The following is a 19,112-nucleotide window of genomic DNA, read 5'->3' as shown; positions in this document are numbered from 1 at the left end:
TAGAGCTAGCTTTCCTATGAAACACCTGAAGCCCAGAGAGATATCTAACCTCCTCAAAGTCACAAACAGAAAACCTCTGCTTCACGGCTGTAATTAGCATCCATACTCTCAGTTTCTCCCAAGCACTCACTGAACCATGTGTAGCCACATACAAACTTCATTTCTTTAACACAGTTCTTTTTCTCTGATTCAAGCTGGTTTGCTTAGACAACGGCATTGTGACTCATTTGTTTTTTTCCACCCTTATTTTTTCACCTTTGGATGTCTGCTCCTTTAATCATTAAATTAAGCTTTAGGGCATAAGATAAACTGAGCCTCAGGTCTATACTGACAACAAGTTTCCCTTAGACTAAGGATAACAGCTTGGCTTTAGATGTGTTTCAGCCCCAGGCCCATCAAGGCAGAACAACTCTACCGGCCACTGGACCAGACTGGATGGTACCATGACTGATTCCAGAACAGGACACAATGATCAATTACCTCATCCCCCTCCAATCCTCCAAACAGTAGCACCCACGACCCCAACTTTCTTAATTACCATGATGACTGGTTTTTCCCTTACATAATCTGTACTCTGGAGACCACGGAGAGCCAAGTTGTTGACAGCAACAGCTTTCCTGTCTCAGGGACTTGCAACTCTCTACTTTCCTTGCAGCAAAACCTGCACACATCTCTTCTTTGGCTTAGATGCACCCTTTTTGTCCCAGTTACACACACCTCATTGCCTCTATGAATCTACGTTGCAGAGAAGCAATATGACAATCCAGGCAAAAGGAGTTAGCTTTAGTTTATATGTAGAAAGCAAAGGGCACTTTTTTTTTTCATTTTTCTTGACAAATGTAAACATGATGTAAGGATTTACAAGGCAGATAGAAAACACAACAAAGATTAATTTGGCTAGCATAAACGATGATTTGAATTGTATGTTATTAACCTCTGTGAAATTCACATAATTAAAGGAGTAAGACACACCTAATTTTTTTAAAGCATACTGTTGACAGGGTATATTCAAATGCTACAAAGTGATGGGGAGCTATATTATGAACGATAAATAATTTTAAAATAACATTAGCCTTTCAACAATAGATTTCAACAGTTTATTTTTGTTAATGATAGAGATATTTTCTCACTAAATTCAAGTAATTAATATAATAACAGTGAATGATAAGCTAGAGCTGGAAAAGTTAACATACAGCATTATCTTGAAATTTCAGTGGGAAAAAATGATTGATTGGAACTTCACCTATCTTTTGGAACCAAAACAATGTTGAAATAAAGTCTGAATAGAAAACTGTCTCTGGTTCTTTCACATTTAAAATTTAAAAGTCCTTTGATAGAGAAAATTCCATTTTTCTGCACCTGTTTAAATATTACAGTAAAAGGCAATATTTGGATTGCAGAATGTAGCTCGTGAAAATATGTGATGTAAATTTAAGAAGAAATTAGCTTTTCCATATGAAAGAAAATCAATGATCAAAAAATTCAACATGATTATGGTGAGATTAAGCAAAAACACCAAGTATGATATTTTTCAGTTCTTGTTTAGCACATATATTAATACATTTTCAAACATCAAACAATATAACACCAATACCTACTAAAACTAACTAATACAATAAGATTCCTACAGCATAGTTAATTATTAACATCACAGAAACCTAATTCCCTTTTGAATTCTGTAACCAAACATACCCTCTGTGCTGTGTGAGCTGGTCCAATCTTTTCCAGGATTCCCCAGAATTTATAAGTATTTTTAAGGTAATTCATGCTGAACCTTATAGTTCCTTACTGAATTCGGTGGATCTTCTGATAGGCCTTCATTTACGAGACTATATACATGGACTCATCACAATTTTGAAAAGAATGGAAGACCTTCATACATGTCAGTTTTTAGTTTTATCCAATCATTAATTTTCTGCAGAGTCGTTTTTTCTTGACTTAATATTTCTGCAAGTTTTTTCATTTTTTCTTCATTTCTTTCTATGTACTGCAAACCTTCCAACTGCAGCTGATCCAGTTTTTCATTTCGACTTTCATCTAGAGGTATGTTTTCACACATTACAGGATTGAATCTAAAATAGGTGTCAGGAGGTAACAGACCATCAAGCATTATATGGACTTCTGTTAAAACAAAGAGAGGATAGGGTGGATAAGAAAACTGAGTTATTCTGCAATGATCTAATTTTCTTTATTTAAAATTATCTTCTTTTAGGGAAAATTACAAAGCCTATTTTATTTCATCACTCCAGCTAATTAGAAAGTAAGGAATCTATAAATAATAAATATAACTATACAATAAAATGCATTTCCCAGAATACCACATATAATTCTGCTAAATTAGGATACTTGCTTTAATATTTTGTTCTATGTTTTTGGTTATACTATTAACCACTGCTGAAATACCTTTCCAACCTTCCATTTTTGTTTTTAATTTTTTGGGATCATCTTTATTGAGGCATAATTTACATACATAAAAATGCACCAATTTTAAGTGTATAATTTGACAAGTTTTGACAAATGTATACACTTATGTAACCTCCAAAACAATCATGACAAAATACTTCCGACATCTCAAAAAGTTCCTTCATGCTTCTTTATAGTTGATCCCTCCCTTACTCTTTGCCTTTTCTAGATTTTCACATAAACAGAATCAGAACCATAAGGATAGAGCCCTTCTATGTCTAACTTCTTTTACTTAGCAAAATGCTTCTGAAATTCATCTAAGTAAGCATGTATGAACTGACACTCAGTTTTTTTTTATTTTATTTTATTTTTTTGCTGAGTAGTAATCCATTATACAATATAGCACAATTTGTTCTCTCTAGTTCTGGTTTTGGTTCTTTTGTTTTTAGCTATTAGAAATAATCCTATAAATATAATCCTATAAATATTTACACACACATCTTTTTGTGGACATATGATTCCATTTCACTTGGGTTAATACCTGGGGATGAAATTGCTAGGTCATATGGTAGAAGTATGTTTATCTTTTTAAGAAGTGCAATACAGTTCTTGTTTTCCAAATGGCTTTATCATTTTGCATTCTAATCATTTAATATATCAGAATTCCCACTGCTCCACATCTTTGCCAGAACTTAGAACTGTTAGTCTTAATTTTACCCATTCTAGAGGATGTGTGGTTTTAATTTTCATTTCTCTAATGACATTGAGAAGTCTTTCATGTGCTTATTAGTCATCTATACACTTCCTTTAATGGAGTATCAGTTCAAATATTTTGCCATTTTTTTCACTGAATTTTGTGTTTTCTCTCTTACATATCCTTTACATATAACATAAGAATTCACTATATATTTTGGATCAGATAGAGAATGGATCAGATAAATGTTTTACTAATGCTTTATTTCAATCTGTAGCTTGTCTTTTCATGATATTAAAAGTGTCTTTTGAAGGGTAAAATTTGAACTTAAGTCTAATTGATCTATTTCTTTCTTTTTGGTTCATGCTTTTTGTGTCTTATCTAAAGAAAGCTCTACCTAGCCCAAAGCCATTAAGATTTTCTCCAGGGTATTCTTCTAGGAGTTTTACAGTTTTAGATCTTAAATTTAGGTCTATGATCCATTTCCAAGTTCACTTTTGTATATGGTATGAAGCATCAAGTTTCATTTTATTAATATTTGTTTTATTTTTTAGTTATAGTTGGCATACAAAGTTTAATGTTTTGACTATAGTTACCTAATAGTCCCAGTACCATTTGTTGAAAAGACTATCCTTTCCTCACTGAGTTACCTTTATCAAAAATCTTTTGAGCTTGTAGAGATCAATTTCTGTACTTTCTATTACGTACTACTGATCTATATGTTTTCTATCTTTATGTAAATAATATAGTCCTTTACTTGCTGTAGTTTTATAGTTTTGAAATCAGAGAGTGTAAGTCCAACAACTTTGTTCTTTTTCAAAATTGTTTTGGCTATTCTAGCTCCTTTGCATATCCACATAAATTTTTCATTAACTACAGTATAAGTACATGAAGAAAGCATTTCAAGTTTCTTGAAAATTTCAAAAGAGCCCATCACAGGGTTTGCACAAGGTATATGTATAAGTATTAAGAAACTGGATGATTAAAGCTATCTTTTTCTCAGTAGAGTGCTTAGAGTAAGAATATTTTATTGATTTGACAACAAAATTTCACATAGTGAAAAATCCAGGATAACAGCTTCTCTTGGGTTATTATGTAATAAATAGATAAAAGTCCTTAGCGGGGAGTTTAAGATTCTCACGTAGACTAATAACTTAGCTAATAATATATTATAGAAAAATAAGATTCAAATAAAATAGTAAAATAAGGAGATCTAGATCTCAAGGCCAAAAACTAGAAATTCAACAAATCCTCACGGCCTGCCTTCTATGTGCAAGGCATTGAAGTCAACGTAGTCAACTTAGTAAGTTCCTACCTTACATTCTTATAGGACAGGAAGATAACAAGCAGTTAAACAAGCAAATATGTAATATATATCCATAATGAGATAAATGCTCTAAGAGGGGGAAAAAAAAGCAGGATAAGGAGTTAGAGTGAGATAATGAGGTGGTTGGAAAGTGGTCAAGAAAGGTCTCAATGGGAAGTGACATCTGAGCAGAGACTTGATTGAAATAAGGGAGTGAATCAGGTATATATCTGGGAAAAGCCTTACAGAGAGAGAGTATAGCAAGTGCAGGGCCCTGAGGCAGACTTCTCAGCAAGTTTGAGGCACAGCAAGAATTAAAGTGTAGTTGGACACACTTTATAGAGAGGATATATTTTGAAAGGGGAGATCAATGGCAGTGATGAGATTTTGGGGTTTAGTTCTAGGTGTGATGGGAAGCCTAAAGTGTTTTGAGCAGGGTAAGAGACATGATTTATATTTTAAAAGAATAATTTCAGCCTTTATATGAACATGAGATTTTAGGGGCAGTAAGAATGAAAGGAAGGACTTATGCTATTCCCAGTTTGCCTCCACATTACTAAATAATCTAATTCCTAAGTACTTTTAATTCGTTCACTGTTATGTGTATATTTGAATCAAGCTGACTTCTTGTCTTTTCTGTTTCTTAAGTGGCTTAAGAGTCTCCAACCAAGCCTTTCTGCTAATCCAGCTTTGGATACTTCTCCAACTGTAAGTAGGCAAAGGCAGCACTAGCTCCCGGATAAAGAACAGTCTCTATTCTAGGGTTTCTTAGAAGAAATGGGTGAGGAAAAATGAGAACGACAGAAGACTTGCTCTCATGTGGTTCCTAAGCCTAAAATACAGACATAATATACTCTTTTACAGTTAGGATCAGCATATTCTACCAAAAGCTGAGTTCTAGGGGTTGAAGTACTCCAAGGTAGAAAACAACTAACCTTCTGTATCTGTAGCACTGCTGATAACATTAGACAGTTTGGTTCTCAAGCTTGTGTATGTCATGGTGTTTCTCACATCACTCTCATAACGTCCAGTGCCTAGGGATACGATGCACTCTAATGGGACATCTGGCCAAAGACATTTACACTCATGCATTGCTAATGCTGAAGGGTTATTCAGAACCAAACCTCCATCCTGCAAAACATAAGTGAAGAAAATGTAATACTGAACCCTTAAAAGTGAAATTCTATTTTATAAACATGAAAACAAAAATTATATTTTAAACAGTTTGAAATTTACTCACAGGGAAAGCTGAAATGCATAACAAATTCAACAGATTATTTAAAAACAAAAGGTTCCTTTGAATTTATTTTATACTATATATGTAAAAAAAAAAAAAAAAAAAAGCATTTACAAACTCCCTGGCCTCGCCAGCTTTATTAAGCTTTCCTTTCCTATTATAGAGGTTCTTTGAACTTCTTGGACTGCTTTGCATATTTTGTTCAATACTGTTGTAATGAATTGAATTACTTTTTAAAGCTATTATCCTTGTTTAGTGGTTAATACAGATTCTATATAAAACCTAACAAAAGAATTGTGGTTCTACCAAACAATTATAACTAGGTCTTTCAAAAGTCAAATATAATCAAATTAATTCAACTAATTTAAGTTGAAATTGTATTAACAGTACAATTTCAAAGCATCACATTCATTATAATACAGATGTAACCTAAATAAAGTAGGCAAACTTTATTTCTAAGCATATTATTTTGAGGCATTCAAAGAAAAGAAAGCTAAAATGCTGATAGAGTACTATAAAAATATAGTAGAATAAAAGTATATAACCAGTCTCACATTCCTGGGATAAATCTCACTTGGTATTAATCCATTCAATTTTGAAAAGCTATAAACTGTTAGAAAATTATCCCTTCTAATAAACCCAAATCTCTCTCCCTGTAATTTTTATCTATTAATTATAGATTTTGCATTTTGAATTTATACAGAATCGATCATCTTCTTACCCTACAGTCTAGCCATTCATGAATTATTTGCACTTTTCTAAATAAGCTACATTCTCTTGTCTTCATGCCTTTTCTCATGTTGCGCTCAACTAATCCCCACTTGGACCATGGAAATATAGTCAAAGAATCATTTATTCTAGCAAGAACCTGAAATAATCCTAACATATTGAGTAGGAAACAATCCACTTCTACTGGAAGATATTGCTGAATTCTATACTAATACATTAAAAAAGAATTTTTAAATAATGTCTTCCACAATGATAGAAAGAGAAATACAACTTTAAATTGTCAAACAATAATGCAGTATGTATTTCAAATGAAGGTAGCATTATTATAGTAATTCAAACATTCTTAGGCAAAGATATGTAATAAACTAAATATTTTTTTCTTACAAAAGACGTATTTTTTCAAAATTATTTTTCAATGTACTAGTACAGTAAAATTATGGCAATCCAGGATCTTTGACAAATAAACTGCTTTGCATAGTGGAGTTTTCTTTAGAGCAGAGTGTGTGTGTATATTTATATATTTTTTTAAAAATAAAACTTTCTGGAATAAGCCATATACTTTTTAAAAAAAAAATGGTATTTACATTTTTTCTGAGGATTTAGGATTGTGGGGGAATAACACAGATTAGGACTACTGATACTTATAATTCTAATCTCAGTTCTACTTATTTGGTTAAGACATGGTGACTTTTAAAATAAAGTTTGACTACGTAATTTCTAAAGTCCATTACAATTCAAAAATTTTACGATTAGGTATGGTGTTGAGTATGGATACACATACAATTTCAAATGGGCTCAATGGCAACTTATTTTAGTACTGGCCCTAGAACTTTAAAAGATTTTTGATGACAGCTTCCTTTTGAATAATCTACAGGTTTCTGATAAAGGTGAAAAGAATATGCAGCAACCCAATCTCTAGTGAGGTAATAATATGCCTGTCTTTTTTTTACAAAATTAGTGAATCAAAACATCAAAGAAACTTCTCCCAAGTGGTTTCCTTTTCTTATGGAAAATAATCTACCCCACACCTCCACCACTGTCAATATCAGTGTTCTCTGGCTTGAAGGCCTCATTAAAAACATTAAGCAGGATTTTGCCCTACAAATGAAGTACATACAATTGTTAACTAACATTTCTCATGGAATGTGAAGGAGAAACACTTCTCACCTTTTTGTGAATTTACGTTCAGTTACATGGGGGTGGGGGGGTAGCATTTATTACAAATAATAGATAATGATAGCTTTTTATTTTAAACATTACCAAAACAACTTTCTCAAAAACATGAATCCCAAATGCCACTCTGATTGGGTCACTGAAATTACATTGGAAGGCAGCAATATGGAAATGTTTCAAAACGCAAATCACATTTTAAGGGGAAAGTTAATTGGCTCTTTCATTATGGAATAGCCAATCTGGGGTTAATGGTCCTTTATCATGGCATAAGTCATTCAACCCAAATATGTAGCTTTATACCTTTGGAATAACAAGGATACAAAGAGCTGTGTAGATACTCAGAAAAGCTATTTTTGTCACATTTTCATTACTTGTTCTATTCTCCATTTTAGGTTGGGTTTTTGCTGCCACTTTCAATCCAATTTCTACCCCTCCCCTGAGTTGCCACTACACTCTAATTACTACACTCTAATTATTGGACTCTTCAAAAGAATGTGTCTTATGTTTTCATATTTGTGACTTTCATGAGAAAAGGCTGTCTTTTTAAAAGACATCTCTTGTCAAGAGGGGCACATTTATTCATAGGCCCATCATATTTCACATCCTGGGCTCTTTTCATAAATGTCCCTTTGTGGCTGAAATATACATAAGTTGAGATTGTCTCTGAAACCTAAAGATTACAGAAAGCTGGCCTGTGAATGGCCTCAGGTCTCAGACAGGAGAAAAAAAAAAAAAAAAAAGGTGGGGGTGAGGGCTGGGTTCACCTAATTTGCCACCTGACTGGCAGTAAGTGTCTTAAGAATAGTGAAGCCTCTCTCCCTTGTGTAGGCTCAAGAAGAAGGAATTTTGTACCAAGGGCACAATGAGTAAATAGCAGCATACATGCTAGCATTATACTTACCTTTTTTATGGACTCAAAACACTTAATTTTCAGTGTAAATCTTAGTAATATAGTTAAATGCTATAGTAATATAGTTAAATGACTCCTAAACTCAAAGTAGCATGGCAGAGAATATACACAAAAGATCAGAATCCTAAACTCAACTTATCAAAGTATTAGTTAACATTGTAAGAAGTAAGCCTTCTCTGATACCAAGTAGACTGTTTCAGTTCATTCATTAAAAATTTAAATGTCCATTTATTCTATAACAGGTCGAAAATCATGTAGTGACTATAGTTTTGGAGACTGCTATCTTCGTGTTTGTTGAGTTTGAAGCAAATGAACTGAGACTGAATTAGCTGGAAATGATAACCATAAAGAGTGGGACAAGTTTTTAGAACCACTAGGTCCACTTTTCTTAAAGAACCAGTAGAAGCTAAATTCACATCATTCTAAATTACACTGTACCTTTATTGCTATAATGGCATTCAATTCTCTGAACTTCCTTGCCACTGGACACAGTCCTCCACTCCTCTCCCACATCCTAAACTCTTTCATTGTGCTCTGTGGAACTGTTCCAAAGTGAAAACTCCCAACAAAATTTCACCTTCCTCTGAAAGTGCTTTTTTTCCTCTTTGACTTAACAGAAGTATGGCTCTTCCCTGATATCATTTCCCAGATAGTTGTTGATTCTTTCATAGCTTATACTTTAGTGGTTAAGAGGGAGCGGTGTCTTAAAGTTGTTCTTTAGTGTTCCTTCTAGACTATTATTAGTTCCAAATCTACTAGGAAAATTAATTTCCTTTAAAGGCTCTGCTATTCAGCTATGCCAACATTTCCTTATCACTGTTGTCACGTATCAACCTCCAATCACTCCTCCTCATTCAACAAATTAATCAGCACTTGGCTCACAGACTTCCTTTCTACTCCGTGTAGAAAGGAGTAGAAATTCTTTATATTACCCCATGTGACTTAACATCTTTACAGCACCTTGGACTCTCAGTTCCTCAATATTCTTATCTACAAAAACTATTCTTACATCTACTCTCCATGGTCACACATTAGCTCTTGAATCAAAATAAATAGAATCACACAGTACAGTTTTTTGAGTCTGGTTTCTTTCACCTAGAATAATGATTCTGAGATCAATCCATGTCTCTGTACATGTCAGTAATTCATTCCTTTTTATTGTTCATTATTTGATATATCGTTTGTTTTTTTTTATCCATTCACCAGATGGAAGAAACTATTTTTAAATTTAGCTACCTTTATATATCTGTTGAAAGTCATAAATTGGCTAAGTATTTGTACTGTTTAACTTTGTACAAATCTACTTGGATTCTTAAAACTAGTAATTATTTCCTAGTCTTTCTCAAGTATAAATTTTAATTTAATCCTTACAATTGTTTTCAATTAATAGAATGATACCCATCCGATAATAAATTATCTCTTTTATTAAACTATTTTTATTTTAAATTCTATAGTTATACTCTGTGTAACTTCTAATCATTTGGGTATTTTAGATGAAATCATCTTCATTATTATAAACGCCTATAAAGAAGGATCAGAGAAAACAAAAGGTGGAGGAAAGAAGGGACAAAAAAGGCTTAGTAATAATTGATAATAGTAAAATTAATCCCAAATCAAAAAGTTGCCATATTTCCAAGTTTCAATAGCCATGTTTCAAAGTAAATTTCTGTTCCTTAAACTTTACCTGCTTTCCATAAAGAAGTGCAAGTTTAGATTCTCATACTTACTCTACTCTAGTGGTGAGACATATCACCCCTTAAGCTCTGTTTATAGTTAGCCTACTCTTGTCAAATGCCTTTTCTATCAGTAGTAACTCATTAGGCATATATTATATCTATGGTATTTCCTGTGGCCTTTCTATTCACTTAGGTAGTCACATTCACATTTATTTTCATATTATGTACTTGGTATTTGCTAGGCACATTGCTAGGTATTGAGGTAAAATAGACTTGAAAATGAATTGATTAAACAATTTGCTACTTATCTCTTAGAGGTACACACAGGATTGTGTTTTAACTGCAGTACATGTGCATATACTTAATAGCCAAATTTTAGGTGCTTTTAATTATTTTCATTGTTTAATCATTTCAAATCATAAATCAGAGCACCTATCAGAAAAATAACCACTGGACAATGTGAATGTCCCCTAATCATCTCATCTTAGCATCTTTTTTTATAAAGATTGTTTATTATGGTAAAATAAATATGACATAAAATATAACAAAATTAATCTTTTAAACCATTCTTAAGGTTATAATTCAGTGACATTCAGAATGTTTTACAGCCATCGCCACTATTTCCAATCAGAAACTCTGTAACCATTATAGCCGCTCCCCTTTTTCCCTTCCCTGACTGGTTTCTATCCTAATCAACTATTCATTTCTTATAGATCAACTCAGATGAAAATGTCTTTGTAAAGCCAATTCTGGCAGAATGAATCACATCTTCTATACTATTTTTTAACCCTGTACATATTTTTAAATTTTTTTATCATTTTGTACTTCTTAAACCCTTTCCTCTTTTTCACCTACTCCCTCAACATCCTTCCCATCTGGTAAGCCTCAGAATGTTCTTTTTGAGTTTCTTTCTGTTTGCTGTTGTTGTTGTTGTTGTTTCTTTATTTTGTTCTTTAGATTCTACATGTACATGAAATCATATGGCATTTATCTTTCTCTGACTTACTCCACTCAGCCAATACCCTCTTGGTCCATCATGAAATAAATTTTTCCATCCCTTTACTTTTACTGTGTGTATCTTTTAATCTGAAGTGAGTCTCTTTTAGGCAGCATATAAGAGTCTTATTTCTTTATCCACTCAGCCACCCTATCTTTTGATGGGAGCATTTTTAATTTCTTTTCCTTTGAAGTATTTGATAAATATGTAGTTATAGCCACTCTATTCATATATTTTTAATATATTTTTTTTCTTCTTAAAGAAGTTCCTCTAACATTTCCTATAATACTGGCTTGGTAGTGATGAACTTTAGCTTTTTCGTGTCTGGGAAGTTTTTTATCGATCTTTCAATTCTAAATGAAAGCTTTTCTGGGTAATCTTGGTTACGGGTCTTGGCTTTCCATCACTTTGAAAATTTTGTACCAAGACCGTCTGGCCTGCAAAGTTTCTGTTGAGAAACTGACTAACAGTCTTGTTTGGGTCTGTGTTTCCTGGGCTTGTGTGTCTATTTCCTTCACCATTATCAGGGACATTTTCAGTCATTATTTCTTGAAATAGGTTTTTAATTCCTTACTCTCTCTCTTCTCCTTCTGGCACCCCTATAATGTGAATCTGTTGCCCTTGATGTTGTCTCAGAGGCCACTTAAACTATCCTCATTTTTTTTGGATTCCTTTTTCTTGCTGCTGTTCTGATAGGGTATCTTCCACTACTCCATCCTCTAAATCACTGATTAGATCCTCCACTTCATCTAATCTGTTGATTCCCTCTAATGTACTCTTCATCTCAATATTGTACATTTCATTTCTGACTGGTTCCCTTTTATGTTTTCCACCTCCGTTTCTATGGTTTCTCTTTATTAAAGTTTTGAGTTCATCTACTCTTCCCCTAAGTTCATTGAGCATCCTTATAACCAGTGTTTTAAACTCTGAATTTGTTAGATTGCTTGTCTCTACTTTGTTCAGTTTTTTTCTGGAGCTTTGTTCTGTTCTTTTATTTGGGACATGTTTCTTTGTTTTCCCATTTTGGCTGCCTATCTGTGTTTGTTTCTATGTATTAAGTAGGGCTCCTAAATCTCCCGGGCTGAGTAGAATGGCGTTATGTAGTAAGTGTCTTGTGGGGCCCAGTGGCACTGTCTTCCCTGGTCACCTGAATGAGGTGCTCAAGGTTTGCCCTCCTAATGTAGTTGAGCTTTAGTTGCTGTTTGCACACAATGGGAGGGACTGACCCTTGGGCTGACTGGTTGTGAGGATTAGCTGGTGAAAGGCTGACCCTACTGATCAGGATTCACTTTGGCAGGGCTCTGGTGCCACAGGACTGAATTAAACTTTACAACTACTTCTTAGATAAAGAATAAAAAGCAAATGAGATAACTTCTTTTGAAGTTTAGGAATATATGGTCCTGAAATGCAATACTTTATCATTTGAAACTTTCACTAATATTTGGCATAAATGCAATTTTGCAGCATGATAACCATCTTAAAGTAATGTTATAAAACTTAACTATTATATTTTGAATACACTAAGTTACTTCTCCATATATGACATGGTGAGAATACTATAAGAATGTGAAGAAATAATTGTTAGAAACAACAAGCAACATAGTAAAATAAAATGTTAGAAAGAAACTACAACTAGTACTTTCTGTCCTGAGGGGGTGGAAGAAAGAGAAAGGTGAGAAAGGGAAGTATCTTACATAATTCAACAATGACTGATTTGACAAAGAAATAGTCTAAATTGACTCCAAAGAGGAAAGGAATCCTATTTTAATCTAATTACAAAGATTATGATATTACTTCTAGAGAGATAGAAAGATCATGGGAGAGCTGACCATAGCATTTTAAAATATATTTAAGCTACTATATAAATATATAGGAAAAATAAAATTGATAAAAATATATTATAACATTGACACATGTAAATTAAAGTTATATAGTTAGTATACAGTTTATACAAAAGATCCATGTGTGAGCTTTTGAATAACACCTGAAAATCATTGTTAAATTATTTTCTTCTTCAACATGAATACCAAATAAATAAAGACAGCACACATACTTCAGTGACTAGAGAGGAAAGTTAAGGCTACTGACTGACTCCATCAAACGAGACTAATTTTAAGTGGAATATCATATAAAAAGTTAAGCTTATATATATATAGAAAGTATCAGCTCAAAAGCTTTATTGACTTTTTTTACCACTTAGTATAAGTTAAGATTTCCATAAATAATGGGAAAAACTTTACAGAAAAGATTTATAATAAGTCATCTATATAATAGAAAAAGAATAAATTACCAGAAATAATATTTAACTTTATATATCATTTAGCCATAAGTGTTAAGACAGTATAATTATAGAAAGCATTCTAACTCTGTCACTTAACGGCTATGACTCTAGCCCAGTACTTAATGTTTCTTAAGATTCTAACTTATCATTTGTGAAGTGGAAATAACTCTATCTACCTCATAAGCAGTGATGATTGAATGAGTTAATGCATGCAAAGGACTACATAAGTGTCCGACACATTGCTAACTTAGTAAATGTTTACTATTATCTTATTATATTCTCTCCTTCAAAATATGATCACCGAACTATCAAACAGATTGTGTTCTGCATTTTCAGGGACTGCTTCATTTTTAATTTTTATCACATTTGGAAAGCCATCATACATACTACTTCATTTTTCCATCAATAAAATTATAATTGGCTATGAATCATATTATATTAAATACAAAAAAAATCGTTCCTAAAATATGCTCTCCAGCCAGAATGCATATTAATTTAAGAAAAACAAATAAAAATATCTTGTACTGCACATCTTCCATCACATGGAGACATGAAGAAGAGTGGTTGATCCCTCTCCTCTGTAAGTTCAGTGATTTAATTCAGTGACTTTAATAAGTGCTAATTCTTTTTAATCACATAAAGTTTTAAAAGATAGGCCAGTCAGCTTACCTGATGAAGATCATTCCCTAGCGCATACTCTGCAAAGTAGCCTGGAGCAGCAGATGAGGCTCTAATGGCTTGCCACATTTTGTACTGACAGCCACCCAAATAGTGAGAGTTGACTCCAGGAAAATGACCATAGTTTCTGAACACAAAAGCTTTTGGTGTTATCCCTCTGTTTACAATGGTACTTACTGCAGCTACCTAGTGAATTAAAAAGTAAACAATACCCACTGTAAGCAGCAGTATTTGGGATTTGTAAAAGTTAAATATTATTTAGTAGTATGAATAAACAACCTACAACACTACCCATTAAGATGAATGTATAACATAACTAATGTTAAGCCAAAGAAACCCAATCTTTTTAAAGAATTTTTTTTTATGGGGAAATAGATACAAAGATTGAGATAATTTTGAGAAATGTATTGACAAGAATAATAAAGGATATTTTTGACTACATGATTTTATAGGTATTTGAAAAGATGTTCAAGAGGGCATAAATTTGCAGACCTTTATATAGTAATTGATATAGCAATAGTAGCAATGAATAAAAATTACTTAAATATACTACTTTCCTAATGTAATTTACCAATTAGTCTTTGTTTCTATCTTCTTTGAAAGCAATGACTTCGATAACAAAGACTACAGAAACTCTCAAGGCTTTCTAATCATAGTTAATAACTGGCAGCTGGGTAATTTTATTTTACTAAAAAAACTAATGTTGATCACCCTGGGTGACAGATTTTATCTGCGTCAGCTGGATTTATGTAAAATGTGCTGTATTTATTAATGATTTGAAATATAAACTTAAGAAGCTGAAAGGTTAAAATGGGGCCAAAGTTATTAGGGTCCCTTGCCAAGCCCGGCCAGGGGCCTGTTTGCTTTGCTATTTTATAAATCAAAAGCCATCTCCCAAGTTCCTATGACTGATCCCACTGTGTATAGGAGCTGGCCATACACAATAATCCAGAGGGTCTTTCTATTAATTGGTACACAGGCTGAATTAAGAAACATATGGGTGGAGGTTCCATTTATTATAAGTGAATTACTTTTTGAGGCAGGTAAAGCTCTACCACGCTCACTGTATTATTTAAAGCTGGCAACTCCCATAATTTAAAAACAAAACAAACAAGAAATCCTGATACAGGAGAACAAACAAGAAGTGTGGAGTGCATTCCAGGGTCCTCTCCAAAAGAGCTGTGTATCTCAGTATCATGGCCTCTAAAACTCCGCTTGCTTTGATCCACCTACCCACTCCAGCCTCATTTCACATGCTGTCTTTGGATCCTAATGCTCTAGTCTTCAAGAACTCTTCCAGATCCTGCATTTCTCCAGAACTCCTCCTACACATGCCATTCCCTTTGCCAGGAAAATTCACACTGTCTCAAACCTCATTTCCTTAGAATAGTCTTCCCTTATGTCCCTGTGAATATATGTGTTCAGAGTACTGTTTTCGTGTTCCACAGAACTTATTTCAGGGAAACTATATTTTATTTGTGTGATTATTTGATTAATGCCTATTTTACCCTACTGGACTATAAATTCCATGTCTGCATTTACTCACTAATGTATCCAAAGTGCCTAGCATAGTGCTGGCACATTGGACACATAATTAATATCTAAACAATGAATGAAAATATGAATAAGATAGTGAAAGAGCAATTCAGGGAGCTGTATTTGATTTTTCATGATTATTATCCAAGAACAAATAGAAGCTATATCTATTCATTTTTGCATCTATGGTGCATAAATCCTACTCTTCAATCAAATAACAAGTATTATCAAAGAACACAGAATTGAAGCAACACTCAGATCATTATGTGTCAAACAAAATAAAAAAGGGAAGCCAAACTGACATAAATCCTAGTAACGTCTTTAAAATTGGGATTCCATTTGTATATTAATATATATATATATATATAAAGGCATATAAAATTTCTTTAAAAAAACCTAGGGGAGGAAATGCCACAATTTTCCTTAAATTACTAGATTTGATTAACCCTTATGATAAAATAATTCTTCCTTATCTTTAGTTCCAGTCTTTCATGTTCTTAAACTTTTGTTGTATTTACTTTTACTGGATATAGAAAAAGTCTAATGATCACATCCTATATCTTCACAGGATGACCCAATAAATAAGGAATCAATATAATCTATTAAAAGAGATTCCTAAGAAATTTTTCCTTTAATAAAGGGCCTTCAGAATAAGTGCTTTCACCTGACTTTAAATTCCAACTAGGTGTTATATTTAAGAGACTCCATACTTACCTTAGGACATGTAGGGTTTCTTGCTGTTTCAATCATTAGTGAAGATCCCATTTTATCCCTTTATTAAAAGCAAAGAAATAAATTATATCAAAATAATTTTATCTCCTAACATCAGAAAACATAACACTTAGCAATTAGCATAACGCATAACTCTTAGCATAAACATAGCAATTAGTTTGCCCATGGGTTTATTAAAGCACTATGAGGGTCAAAAAAGAAGTATAAGAATCTATCCTCTAGGAGGCTTACAGTCCAATGAGTGTACACGAAAAAAATATACAGTTATCTATTAATCTCTAATTCAAACTACAAGTATCTATAGTTCTGATGGGGGACAAGTAATACAGTTTGAGTATCTGAGAAAGATATATAAAGGTATAGCTTGAGAAGGACACCAAAAGATGGCAAGACAATACATTGAAAGCCAAGACATATACAGGGTAAAGGCGCAGAGGCAGAATAAATCTGTTGCTTTTCAGGATCTTCCTGACAGGATAAAAGAGCTGTGTTAAGAAGTATGGTTAGGCTAGTTACAGAGTACTCTAAAAACTGGATCAGGAGATTTATACTTTAGACTTGTTTTAGCAATACAAAGCCAACATCATTTCCCAAAATGTTTTTTAAATCATCTGAGTTAGTACTTGAATTACCGCAACATTATAGAAATTGTCCTTGAGCAACAATTTTTACGATTCCATTGTAAGGAAATTTATTTCAATGTGGATTTTTCTCCAGATTTAAAAATTATGTTTTCCCCCTGTATCAAATATAAAGACTATATTTGTTTGTTTTTTTACCAACCTGCCTCAGTAAGAAAAAACATTTTCCTAATGACATGTTTTTCAAACAATACTCATGTTTCTCAACTAGAATGTTAGTAAATTCACATAAGGTTAATATTTACAAATTAGATAGCGATCCTACCCTTTACAATCTCTAAAAAATATCAGTGTAAAAAATGCTCTCTAAAACAGATAAGATCTTTGTCTTTCTCAACCTTATCTATATGTTTCTTCTGCATAAAAATCAATGCAATTTTATTCTTCTATGGGTCTTTCACTTTATATTTTCATAAAAGACAGGAATCCTAGGTGCATGCTGCTTTCACACTTTAAGCAAAGTTCATATTTACTTTTTATTTAAATCTTCATTTTATGAACAGAGCCAAAATGCTATAGGGAATTAAGTTATGAATATAAATTCAAAGACAAAGCAGAAACAGTAATTGCTTATTTCAGAGAAATGTCAAATTATGAAAAAATTTTCTACATTCTCAGATTCTACTGATGCTACAATTAAAAACAATGTCTTTAAAATAACATAAAATCATCATCACAGAAAAAGAAACCATAAAAATGTTCTCAATAAATAATAAGAAAAAAAAATGCAACAAGACAAAAAAGGCCAGAGAGTAGGTGTGGTAGATTATAACAATAATGGCTCCCAATGAACACCACTTTCTGATATCCATATCCTTGTATATCGTCCCTTCCTACACAGATGCTGGGTTTGAATGACTTTGGTCAATGAGACATCAGCAAACATGCCTTAAACTGAGGCTTGATAAGTACTTATGGACCGGGACATGCCCTCTTGGAACTCTGAGACCACCATGATGGGATGAAGTCCAGGAAAAGAGTGACCATGTGAAAAGAGAGACCAGCTGTCCTAGCCATCTCAGCTGAGCTGCCAGCTGCCAGCAGCCCTGTGATGAGTTTAGACAAAAACGGAAGAAACACCCAGCCAACCACAGAATCATGAGACTAAATTATTGTTTTAAACCACTCAGTTCTGGAGTGTTTTTTGGTTTTTGTTTTTGTTTTTGTTTTTGGTAGCAAAGGCTGAGTGAAAAAATAGGGAAAAGAAAAAACAACTGACCACTATTAGAAAGTTTATCAATAGTGTGATTAAAAATAAAGAAGCCTTTCAAGGAGTATGTAAATACCTGAAGATACTCTGATGAATAACTAAAGGAAAATAACATTTCATAGTAAAGAGACTGATTTTACAGTAAATTTTCAAATTTTCATTAAAAAATCTTAATCAGTACTATTTTATGAGAACTGATACAAATTATATTTTAACAGACAGAAAAGAAAACCCCAAAATAAGCAACATACATTAATGAATGGTAAGACTGATCAATCGGAAAGATACCATTATTCTACAAAAAAACTGCTACATTTGAATCAAAATATCAGTGGAATTTTTTAAATGTAATAGGTAACCTAAGATTCACTTTGGAGATTAAATGAAAACAGTGCACAGATTCTTGAAAAAGAAGAGTAAGGAGAAAAGACTTGCTATATCACTATAACAACATTATGCAAAGAATTTGGACAAAAATTTTAAAAATCAATAGAAAAAACAAAGACTTGGATATAGACTCAAAGTAGGTAAAAATTTAAATATGATAAAGATAGTATTTTGAATCAGTAGAATTAGGGAAAAAGTACTTAGTAGAAGATACACAGGGACACTTGAATTAATATTGGAGTAAAAAATAAAGTTTGATCCCCTTATGATATACATCGAAATAGATTTCAGATAACTTAAAAATTTTAAATAAACTTAAACCTTAGGACAAGAAAATAATATAAAGATGTACCTAATTTCAAAGTAGAAAAGACTTTCTAAATATGAAAGCCAAATTAAAATTAAAGAAAAAGATTTGAATAAAGATTTTAAACTCCTCTACATTAAAAAAATAATTAATTAAAAAGCACGTTTTCAACATATAATAAATAGTTAATATATATACAATATAGTGAAGAATAC

General features: G+C 32.6%; 1 protein-coding gene across 4 annotated transcripts in view; it reads right to left on the bottom strand.

Annotated features, from left to right (window-relative positions):
- Positions 1-1,074: 1,074 nt before the first annotated feature.
- The window catches only part of PNPLA8 (patatin like domain 8, phospholipase A2), a 41,339-nt gene continuing 23,301 nt past the window's right edge, over positions 1,075-19,112 (bottom strand). For 3 of the 4 annotated variants that reach the window (XM_039848911.1, XM_039848908.1, XM_039848910.1), the window contains exons 7-10: positions 16,335-16,392; positions 14,076-14,270; positions 5,339-5,534; positions 1,075-2,121 (exon numbers count right to left, since the gene is read on the bottom strand). In XM_039848911.1, coding sequence (XP_039704845.1) covers positions 1,847-2,121; positions 5,339-5,534; positions 14,076-14,270; positions 16,335-16,392 — 724 coding nt within the window. In that variant the 3' untranslated portion in view covers positions 1,075-1,846. The remainder of the gene's footprint in view (positions 2,122-5,338; positions 5,535-14,075; positions 14,271-16,334; positions 16,393-19,112) is intronic. The other variant, XM_039848909.1, reaches the window with a different exon arrangement.

Source organism: Pteropus medius, unplaced genomic scaffold (assembly GCF_902729225.1).
Source record: "Pteropus medius unplaced genomic scaffold, Ma_sr-lr_union100, whole genome shotgun sequence".
Classification (NCBI taxonomy): Eukaryota; Metazoa; Chordata; class Mammalia; order Chiroptera; family Pteropodidae; genus Pteropus; species Pteropus medius.
This window is presented reverse-complemented; position numbering and strand designations above follow the sequence as displayed.